At 40.1% G+C, this 12,123-nt stretch overlaps 1 protein-coding gene across 1 annotated transcript in view; it reads right to left on the bottom strand.

Moving 5' to 3' along the window:
• Nucleotides 1–12,123, bottom strand: part of CDH17 (cadherin 17) — a 62,347-nt gene that overhangs the window by 36,430 nt on the left and 13,794 nt on the right. The window contains exon 2 of the mRNA XM_077808673.1: nucleotides 148–249. Within this exon, the coding sequence (XP_077664799.1) occupies nucleotides 148–249 (102 nt within the window). The remainder of the gene's footprint in view (nucleotides 1–147; nucleotides 250–12,123) is intronic.

Here is a 12,123-nt window from a genome sequence, read left to right as displayed (position 1 = left end):
ATCAGATAATAAAAGTCAAAGTTTCTATCATAACACATCTTTGGGGCTGCTGTTCTTATTGAAATCAACAGCAAAACTCTCATGGATATCAATGAGCATAGGATGGGTCTTTTGAACAAAGAGCGAACACTCAGAGTTAATGATTACCTGGTATAGTACATGAACTCCAGTTGTACCTTCTGATACAGAAAAGGTCATGTCTTGCAGAGGTCCACTGATATACAATTCATTCATACCATGGCACGCAGCCTGTGCAGGAGAGAAGTGGAGGAAGATTTGTGCTGGAAATGGCCCACCTTGATTATCATACACATTGTAAAGAGAGTGGTCACTTTGGATGGGCTATTACCAGCAGGAGAGTGAGTTGGGGGGGGGGGCGGAGGGTGAAAAAACCTGGATTTGTGCTGGAAATGGCCCAACTTGATTATCATACACATTGTAAGGAGAGTGATCACTTTAGATAAGCTATTACCAGCAGGAGAGTGGGGTGGGAGGAGGTATTATTTCATGGTCTCTGTGTATATAATGTCTTCTGCAGTTTCCAAAGTATGCATCCAATGAAGTGAGCTGTAGCTCACGAAAGCTTATGCTCAAATAAATTGGTTAGTCTCTAAGGTGCCACAAGTACTCAATATCTTTTCTATGCTAGTTGCAATTCAACAGCAGCCCTATCATCACTGCAGTATAAAAAAAGATGCTGTTTTAAAAAAAAATTTGCACTAAAATAATGTAAAGTGAACATTGCTGAGAATGGCTGGCTTTTAATCTAGATTTTTAATGTATTTTTAATGATTTCTAATGCTGGTTTTTAATGTAGATCCATTTTTTTAAATTGATGTTATTTTTTAAAATTCTTTTTCAAAACAAATATTTAAATGCTGCCTTTTTCCAAAGTAAATATATTACTTAATTAAATATCACATGCTCAGCTTGCAAAAGGAACCAATTTGTGTGCACAAAAGGACTGAGGGCTAGATTGAGACCATACATCTAGTCAGAGCTGTAACTAGGCCTTTTAGCACCTGGGGTAATCAAGCATATTTGCACCCCCTAGAAGCAATGTGGGGTGGGACATGCAGGGTCACATTGCCCACCCCTCAGATTTCTGCTTCCGTTTAGCACAGAGGTTTCAAACTGTGGGGCACACACCCTAGGGGCACACCCCACAGTTTGAAAACGGTTGCCTCTTGCCAGGAGCCAGCAGATCAGAAGCTGATGGGAGGCACCTGGCCTGCTTGGGCCCCTGGCTCTTCATACTCTCCCTGCTCTGCTTTCTGAGCCAGCCACCTCTGTATGGGTGGGTGCTCCCCATACATGGCGGGCAACACAGCTCTGAGCTGTGCCCCTGATACACTCTTGCCTCTCCCCAACAGAGCCCAGCTGCTATGAGATGCTCCCCAATGGGCTTGCTCACTGCTGTGGAGCAGCAGCAGAACCAGAGACAGCAGCTGGCTCAAGAGGGCATCGCTGGCTGGCATTGGGCTCCTTCAGCATGAAGAGCCAAGGGCCCAAGTGGGCCGGGCTTCTCCCAGCAGCTTCCAATCCGCCAACTCCTGGCAGGAGGTGACAGTTTTCAAACTGTGCTAAATGGAAGGCAAAAATCTCTGGGAGAGGGGCACACGACTCTGCATGTCCACCCCACACACACACACACACACACACACACACATACCGCCCCATTTTTCCACCCCTCCGCCTTTGCACCCTGGGCAGCTGTCTCACTTGCCCCACCCTGGTTACAGCCTTGTGTCTAGCCCCCGTATAAGGGACAGCAGATAGCTACGCTGCCCTAAGAGCAGCTTACTTTCATTCTGACTGGTGTCCTGGAGGCTCTGCCTACTCCCAGCTAACATGCCTGTGGTATTGGGGGCGGGGAGGGGCTGTGGTGCCTGCTCTTCCATCCCCTCCTCAGAGTGCTCATGCGGGGGGGGGGGGGGATCAGGGTTTATGCCCCTTACTCCTCTGCTTGTCCATGTAAGGGCAAGTGACAGTCTTGCCCAAAATATGCCAGTGGGTTGAGCTGAGAGCAGAACGGGCCAGGGCCTACCAAGTTTCCAAAGGGTGGTTCTTAACTACAAACAGTGAGGAAAAATGATTTTCAAAATGATGACCAATACCCTTCATAGTGTGTGCCTGTGGATTCTGTCACCTGATTTCTGATATTCATATTCTTTATTTCTTCTTGTTCAAAACTGACTTGTCTTCATCTCACTGGCTGACAAACCTAGACTACAGCCTGTACAGCGATAGTCTTCCCTGTGTACTTCACTACTGAGAACATAATGTAAATACACTGCAGTAATTATTGTCTTTTTAATGGGATTGACGTTCATTGTAAACGTCAGTGTTCCAGCACATTTGTGGTTATGACCAAAGCTCCCTAGGAGCAGACATGCTGTTCAAAGTTTGCTTCCTGCTCTAATATGTTGCTGTGTTATTAAAAAAATTAAATAAAACCAGTTTTCTGAAGCAGCTTTTAACATATACACATTAATGTTTCAGTAAGCTCCAAAATTTATAGACCATTTTTAAAAAGTGCTTTTAATGGATTAATAATGTGCAAACATTTAGAATATCCATAGTGCAAGTCATTTCCTTACCATTACCTTTATTTTAGTTTTGCCAGGGAAAACACAGAACAACTGATCATCATAATGGTACCTGATTAAAGTAAGGACATGGTATGTGATGTCAATACAATTTCCTTAATAAAAACATAACACCATGGGAGTTGTTTATATGAAATTACACACAAAAAACTATGTTAAAAGTTACTCAAAAGTTAGGAATTGCCAGAATAAAGGTTGCCTGGCAACCACAGTTCAACTCCTTTGTGCATAGGCATTATGATAGCCTCTAATTAATTTCATGATTACATACTGTTTTTTCCACAGAATCCTGCCTCTTTCAGTGCACTGGCTGGATCTGCTTTGAGGATGAATCAAGGTTGTGCAGGGAAGGCGGCTGTTGTCTGTGGGACTCCCTGACTCATTTGTTGCAGAAGTTGGAAAGTGTGTAGTGAATGAGGCAGAGAATTAGGGTCTCATAACTAAGGCAGTCGAATACCACTCGTGAAAGCTGGAGTCTAGACCTGCCTCTGCCACACAATTCCAATGTGAGGCTAAACAAGTCACTTAAACCAAACTTTTCACTTGGGTAGTCACTAATTACATGTTCATCATTTTCTGGGTGCCCAACTTGAGACTCTGGGGCCTGACTTTCAGAGGTGCTGAGCACTCACAGTTGCAACTGAAGTCATTGGGAGCTGTGTTTTGATCATATTAAGTGCTATGTAATGCTAAGTACTCTGAAAAAATAGGTCCTAAGTATCTCAAATTGGACACCCAAAATTAGTGGAGACTTTGACCTTAATCTTTCTATGCCTCAACTCTTCATCTGTAAAACCACCACACCTCACAGGGGTGTTGTGAAAAGCATCAGTGCCACAGAAAAGCCCATGAGAAAATTAATAATTCTGTCTTCAGGGCAGAGTTTGAACACTGAGGATAAATCAAAATATTGAATAGCTGTTCATTAAGTGGGCACTGGCCAACCTATGCATTGAATGAGGCAGGAAAATAGTATGTGATTGTGTAATTAAAGATTGCATCATAATGCTACTGGAATAAAATCACTTTTATTCCAGACCAGTGTGTCCACATATGGAATTATACCAGCATAGCTATAGTGGTATAATTATACTGCTGTGTACTGCTGGTCATTTTCCCTGTGGCGATAAGCCTGGTGAGTGAATTTTGTCTGTTGGATGCCTTCCACCATAAATAAGATCCAGTCCTTTGTGGAGAAATTCACAACAGAAATCCAGAGTCACAGGGCTAGAGCCACAAAGGGATTTAGGTGCCTAACTACTGTGGTAGGTGCCTATGTGCAAAATTTAGATCCTCAAAACCCTCGCTCAGCTGCCACCTAAGCATGTAAGCACCTAAACTATCTAAGCACCCAAATGTCTGCCATAATGCCCCCACACACACATCTGGAATCTGTCAGTGAGCCTGCACACAGCCCCCTGAATAAATCCTGACACCTATCTCATACCTCATCCCAGGCAGGATCCTCAGACTAGGTGTTCCCTGCCTATCTTGCCTGCAGGGCTCAATCCCATAGGCATTCTCGGTTTCCTATCCCGCTCTGCGTGATTTGCTCCCACATCTCCCAGGAAAGTACCCTAAACACTGAGCTATGGAATATTCTGGGGTGGGGCTCTTTCTCTCAATCTCTCCCCTTGAAACTCTTCCACTTTGTATAAATAATTAAAACAAGGACTTGAGTTTCCTGCCTCCTACATGAGTACCCCAACCCTTAGGCTATAACACTGGTGTCATGCTCTCTGGCCCACTGAATATTTAATTATTTATACAAAGTGGACCAATACTGAGCTTAAGTTCTCTTCATGGATCTAGCCCCTGGGGATTATGCAGCAAAGTGCAGCTGTATTCAAAGTATTCAAGACAAGTGTATTCAAAGTACATGCTTCCATACTTACTTTTCAGGGAAAGACTTTATACAGGCTATGACAGAGGACTCACTACAATTTACCATGAAATGCTATTGTGCTGTGTTTCAGGTGAAGTTCAGCTTACAGTGGCTCCTGCTGAGGCAGAATGATGACCATGGAGCTGCCACCTTTACTTACATAGTGTTTGTGCCCTACTGTGCAAGTAGGCTCAGGGAGTTCAGAAGGGCTACTCAAGATCCCTCTCAACAAGAGCAAAGGAGGCAGAATCCAGCCTGATAGATTGTAAACTGGTTTTTTTTTATTGTTGTTGGCCATTGGTTTGGGAGGGATTTTACTTTGTCATGTTTTATGGATGATGTGCCTATTCTGAAGGAACAAGGCTAATACTGTGCAGTCTAACTGTAGGGTTCAAAGTTTAGCTCTTGTATCAAACAACAGCTATCTCATCCTGTCAATTAAAACTGCTTTATGTGAGCCATAAACATTTCCTAATGCATGAGTATGTTGTGAATCATTATTCATGAACCAACAAGGAAGAACTGTTTACCTCTTTGGTCTAGTTTCTGTTTGGCAGTTGCTACAGTCCTGTACAAACTAACTATAACCATTGCAGTACAATTTCAGGAGTTCTATAGGTGCACCCATTGGCAATAAAAATGTGAAGTACAATAAGGAGCATAGGATGAGTCTTGCAATCCTATGTTCACACAAGTAGTCTACTGAGGACAACAGGATTTATGAGAGTAATGGTTATACCGGTCTCCATATTGTGGGGGGAGGCATTGTTTTATTATAGGTTTAGATATGACTTTTTTATACTTTATGTTAGTTACAAATGCAGCTTAGAGCCCCAATCCTTCAGCCTATACATATATCAGTAATTTCATTGACTTCAGTGGGCCTGCTCCCATAAATGGGGATTACTCATATGTGTAAAGGTTGAAGGTTTAGGCCATAGATAAGCCACTGCAAATTGATTTAAGTGGAGAAATGAAGTTAAGTAAAATAAATAATAGGTATGATTTAAATGATATAGCACTGTATGTCCTAGGAAAATGCATTTATATAACGGCACAAGTGTAAATTATAATACAGAGCATAGCACTAAACTAGTGTAAAAAGTCATCACTGTTTGATGATGTAAGGTGGAATCGTTTTCAAATCTTTATTAATGTGAGGTTCAGCTACAGCAAAGAGAAATATGACACCATGTCTTAATCGTTCTTCCTTAGCAGATTCAGTTACTATAGGAGAAGTATAAGAAGATCTTTTTATTTAAAGCTTGTCAGCAAACTGTTTTTAAATGATTGACATTAATTGTAATCTTTCAAATAAGAACATGAATGTCCAGGATTTTTGTCCACTGTCCATATTATAAAAATTCTATATAAAATATGTTGCCCATCGTACTTGTATACTGAAATGCCATTTATGAAAGATAGTTTAAGGGCCTGGATACATCTGTTGATATTCATGGGTTTTTACCAACTAAACAAAGGAAAAAGCAATCACTCACCAGGTGAAATACCAGAAGATAGAGTAGATGAAGTCCACAGAGCTTAAACATCTTGATTTCTTTTATTTTGGCTCCTGTGAATGATTACATAATAGTTTACAATCCATTTATCTTAGTCCATCAGAATTCTCATTCCATTTATTTATAAATAAAGGTTTAAGCCAAACTTTTAAAACCTGGGTGCCAAAAGTCAAGCTCCCAAATCCATATATAGGCACCTAAATTAATGCTAAATTAAAGCCTCCCGAATTTCAAAACAACTGAGCACTCATAACTCTCAATGACAGCCGGGGCAGTTCAGCGCTCTTACATTTAAGGTCACTATTCAGGAGCCCATCACAAGGAACCCAGCTTTGAAAACTGTGGGCTCAGTTGTGTGTATCACTTCCTGTCGTAAATCTAAGGGACTGATGGAAATGAAATTCTCTTCTCCTTGGGTTAGAACACTTCCACTTAAAGAACTAGGCCAATTCTGTAAAGCAGTGCTGATGCACAGTGAAAGTTAATGTTGCAAAAAGTCATGGTAGCCTCTCCATTGATAATTCATATTGCACTTGTGAGCATTCAGCACCTCTGCATCTTGGGTCTCTCCCATTCCCCAGTACACAACCTTAAGCTACCAAGCCCCAACCACAGGGAAGGAAGAACATATTGTGGAGGCAGAGCCCTCTTTAGATTTCCTGCTTTTAGGGCTTTTCCATCCCATTTAATTCTTCTGTTTTCTCCTCTACAATTCACAGGAGAAGGCAGTTAGCCTGGAACGGCGAACTGCAGACAGTGGGAGCTGTGATCGACCGAACCTGCGGACACTGCAGGTAAACAAACCGTCCCGGCCTGCCAGCGGCTTTCCCTGACAGGCCGCATGCCAAATGTTGCCGATCCCTGATTTAAACCTATCCAAGCTTGACTGAGAAGTACAGTAATATGACGGATACATTGGTTTGGTAAGTTATAGTTTGGGAAAGGCCTATTTTTCCTCCAAATTTAATATAATTCCTTATCAAAAATATTTATAAAACAGGTCACTGTACCAGTTGATAAAACCTAGAACAGAGATTTGATCAGTGCTTATTTCTTCATCATAACCTTGCACACTGTGAGGTGGGACCAGTATTTCTCAGGTGGCTAGAGGCTCTTACCAGATCTCTTACACTCTGGCATTCCCAGGGGTCGGAAGCCCCTGAAATGCACAATTCCCTATCACCCAGGAAACCTCAGAAATCATGAGTCCAACTGATCCAACTCACCTGTTCCAGTATAGAATGCAAAACCTGCTGAGACTTAGAGAAGGGTTTTAGCTAACATACAAGAACAGTTTAGGGGTAAGCACAAGGAGCAATACCTACCTAAGCTCTTTCTAATACACACACACAAAAATGGAGAGTTTGACAGCTGAGATCCAGGCTGAGGGTTGAACTAGTTCATTTCACCCACTTCTCTTTTCCTAGCCAGTTTATATATCCCTAATGATCTTTTTTATGGATCCTCTGTCTAAAAACACTTAAAAATGAAATATATATGACTCTAGGGTATCCAGTATGCAAATATACAAGCAGCTTTTGGTAATAAACGCTCTGTGAGTATAGTACATATTTCCAGATGAAGAGTTAAAAGTATCTGATTACATGAAAAGTTTTTAAAAGAACATATTTGAAATGCCTGCTTTGTATTTTTTGTTTTAGAGATTCAAGTTTTAAAGTATAAACCACTTTGCCTTGAAGGAGAAAATTGATCTGCATCAGATACAAACCGCTCCTAACAGTAGCAATACAGCCATCCATTTTCCAAGACAAGAAAAAGTACAGGCCATTAAGTTGCTGACATCACCAAAAACCCAACTCCCTTGCTTCGGCACTTAAAAATCTTCCAAATAAATGTTAGTTAGATCACCCCTTACCTTTAGTATGAAAATGTTGTTTCCTTCTAAAATATATTTCCTTCTTTGAGCCTTTGGAATCACCTGCTGCAGTTAATGATGTCTCTCTGTGTATCTATGCGCAGTTTATGGTTTTTCAGATTCTCCCTGGAGGTTGGCTCAAACATTAACTACTTTGATTACTATTGATCCATAATGACTAGGTGTGGCATGAAATGGCAGCTATGACAGGAAGTAGGATATCCATGAAATAACCTACTCCTCTTTAAGCATTTTTATTTAACTTCGGATTTTCAAACTGAATTCTGCTTTTGAATAAGAGTGCAAAGAGCTACGGGTAACTAGTTAGGAATGATATAGATAAGAATGATTTCTCCTCTCAGCCTCTATCTGTAAGAGAGGAATTGGAAAGGAATGTACAAAGGGCACTGTCCTTCTGGGGAGATACTCTCTCTGTCACTTGGTGAGTAACAGTGATGACTCAAGGTCAAAAGACAAGAACTTGGACATGAAGGTGACCTGTCTTTGTGACTGTTGATCAAATCCGAGAGAAGAGAGTCTGTTCACTAGTAAAAGTGCACCCGACTGGGACTTTGGATTATTTGGGTTCAAATCCTAGCTCTGGCACAGATTTCCATGGGCTTGACTTTGGGCAAGTCATTTAATTCCATCTGGAATTGTGGATAATATTTCCTTCATCCCGCCTTTTGTCTTTCATGTCCGTGTAGATTGTAAATGCTTCAAATCAAGGAATATCTTTTACTTTTTGTATGTACAACGGTTAGTACAATGACGTGTTGAGTTCAGTTGGGGCCTCTAGTTGTTACTGCAATACAAATAATAAATCAAATAACAGTGAAACCCTATTCAGGAGGAACAGCAGTTTTTAAAACTCTACCATGTGGTGTTCTGTCTTCTTTTTAGTCTAATTTCTTAATTTGCTTTTTATTTCATATATTTTGAGTCCACAGTAAGTTTACTTTCTTGTCCAATATTTTGAAACAAATATGCAGATGTTAATGGTTATCCAGATTTTAACTTCCATTTTAGCTTTCCTAAATATCCTATCACACTCTTATTTGTTGCTTTATTATTTCTGTAATATCTGAAGCATTTCCTGAGTTCCTACTCTATATTTTCAAAAAACAAATTTCAAATCAATTGCAACTTTATGATGTACAGTGCCATAAAAGGTTAGCTTTTTGTTCAGACTCCAGATCACAATCTCAACCTGAAATAAATATTTTAATATTTATTCCTGAAGGAAGAGAGTTTTGATTTATTATAGATTTTAACATGCTTTCCAGCACAAAGTGTATAGTGTCATGTACCCATAGACTCACAAAGGATGCTGATCCCCTCAAAAGCTGCACCTTATGAGCAAATTATCTTTAGAGCACAATACAAAACCAACTCCTTCCTTTATCTATTAGATCTCTCTTCAAAGTACTTAGAAGTAGTATAATATATATATTATATGAGTGAGACAAATCCATTTCTGGTGTAAATAGCTTGAAGTCAAGTGTCTTACACAAAGTTTGAGTCTTTTTTATTGCAGTCACAGGTGAATAAAACAGTAAAGCTATTTTCAATATGATGCATTATATTTCAAAACAGTAAAGTCTCACTGAGTATAACAATCAAGTGCACATAAACAAAAGACTGAGTGTCAAAATTAATTCTCTTTTACGATGATATAAATTCAGAATAACTCTTGAATTAAATTAAATTACACTGGTGTAAGTGAGAGTCAGCTTTGGCCCTAGAACTCTAAGATGCCTATTATCAGGAGCTACAAGATGATGCTATTCCAGAGACTTAAGTTGCAAGTTCTGTTTAACTGAATGCATATCCAGTGAAAGCTTAGAAAAATGTTCATTGTTGATTGTAATGTACTTTTTAGACGTCATGGCATATTGCCAGCAAAGTCTGTTCACTCCTTTGTCTTTCCCTGACCGGAGTAATTTCTTGGGTGCAAAGCTACTGCCTCCTGGTTGTACCCACACAAAAAAAAAAATGTCATGATGTCAAAAACATTACAAAGTCCAGAAGCACTTAAGGCTTTTCAGCAGTCGTAACATGGTGCTACAGATTAAATTGAAACAAGGAGAAACTCAGTAGGGAGGGTGGTTTCTTGATCCAGCTGTTTCTTTCAACAAATGTGATGAAAAAAAGCCAAGTGTTTAGGTATTTATTATGTGATTCATTGTTAAGTGAGTCAGTTTTTCCAGAGATAGCACTTCCCACATCTTTGCTCATATCCTCCTCACCCTATCCATTTTTCACCTTTGACGTTCCTCCCACTCCTCTACTTCTCTTTTGCTTTTCCATTTTCTTTTATAGTTTTACTACTCTCCTCAGTTAAACCGATATCATTGTTGTACATCCTCCTCTTGCACAATTGGATGGACCTCTGTACCCACAGCATCTTTTCTTCTCTGCTTATACTGAGATTATTGTTGCTTTTCAAAATGTGTTGTGGAGCACATTTCTTTTATAGTAGCCTCATTATGATGTGCAGTGAGCCGGCACCAAAGAAGGAGGTGATAGACTTTAGTTGTTCTTATTATCCATGTAGGTTGTCATGTAATGGAGCCAAATAATTCTTTTGGAATAAATAGTGCATGTTCCAGTGACTACTGTTATTTACACTATTTATTGTAAGAGCGCCAAAGGAGATTAAAAGCTTGTGTTTCGGATTGAAGTTGCACAGAACGGCAGCACTGTGCATTAAAGAAATTCATTTTCTTGAAACATTCATGTGACCTCTGTCTAATTCTAGTCTGCACTTGGAGTGAAGTATGCATATCAGTTATGAATTGTGTAGTTCCAAGTTTATTACCAGCTCATATTTCCAAACCATGATATATGTTTTTTGTTCCTATATGCTGGAGAGGCAACATTTTGCAGCTACTAGGCATTTTTCATAAATGAAAAGATGTCTCCAAATGTAGTGAGATTCAAGAGATATCATGAAATATAATATAGCATCAGAACAAAAAAAGGGGGAAGCTCCTGCTCCCAGTTACACTAGATTAATCCTGTTTAGAAAGCAGAGATATTATATTAGGACCGGTTTCAGAGTGGTAGCCATGTTAGTCTGTATCAGCAAAAACAACGAGGAGTCTTTGTGGCACCTTAGAGACTAACAAATGTATTGGGCATGAGACTAAGACACTTGGTAAGGCAACTCACATCTTTTCATGTATTTATACCTGCTCCTGTATTTTCCACTCCATGCATTTGATGAAGTGGGTTCTAGCCCACGAAAGCTTATGCCCAGATAAATTTGTTAGTCTCTAAGGTGCCACAAAGACTCCTCATTGTTTTTATATTATGACCAGAAATGATCTAGTGAACTGAGACTGGCATTCATTTATATTGATTTGACTATAATAATGTACACCACTGAAAATGCAAGGGCAGCTGGCCTTTAGGATCCAGGACACCCAGAGCTTGTGAGCAGTCCTTGATTTGGGTGACCTAAATGCCCAGGTGACCCTCTCCTCCTTTTCCTCATCAAAATAGCCCTCAAAATGCAAACTAATCTTTAGGGTTGAAATTTTGCCACTGCAAATTTTCCTAAAGATCATGGGATATGCATAGCCCCACTAGTTGCCCAGGTCTGGACTTCGGGACCCATGAGACCTAAAGCCACAGGGTCTTTTGATTTACATAGGGAACTCAAAATAGCCCATCTTTTTAGGAAGGAGAGGTTTGAGGCCAAATTAGAGGTTAAAGGCATCCCAAGCTCCTTTCCCACCTCGCTACTTGCAGTTGAGATGTTCCTCTGTTGAGCAACCACTGTAACCTCTAGCCACAAGATCTAAAATGTAATGGTATAAGAGACAGCCTGGACTAGCAGACTAAGCATGGGTCATAGAGCAAGGGAGTCCTCTATGCTAATCCCAGTTCATTAAGATTAGGGTTGCCCCCAAAGAAGCATTTATCTGACCCTCCCCAAAATCCTAGTCCTGTTACCATGCGTAGCAGAATGATCACAGTAGACAGGGGTTAATTACCTTTGGGTGGAACCTGTAATATTGTTACCCACTATAAACATCAAAGCCTGGCTCTGAGAGTGACAGCAATGGGTCAATCCAAAGCTCTGATGGGTTCATCTCAATTGCATTCTGGTTAGTCTTCTAAAATGGCTTGATTTATTTTCATCATACTGATATAAATCTACTAAACTATACTAAGAATTAAATATGGAAACAGAGCTTCCATCACCTTTACAAGAGACCATTTTGA

Source organism: Eretmochelys imbricata, chromosome 2 (genome assembly GCF_965152235.1).
Source record: "Eretmochelys imbricata isolate rEreImb1 chromosome 2, rEreImb1.hap1, whole genome shotgun sequence".
Taxonomy (NCBI): Eukaryota; Metazoa; Chordata; order Testudines; family Cheloniidae; genus Eretmochelys; species Eretmochelys imbricata.
This window is presented reverse-complemented; position numbering and strand designations above follow the sequence as displayed.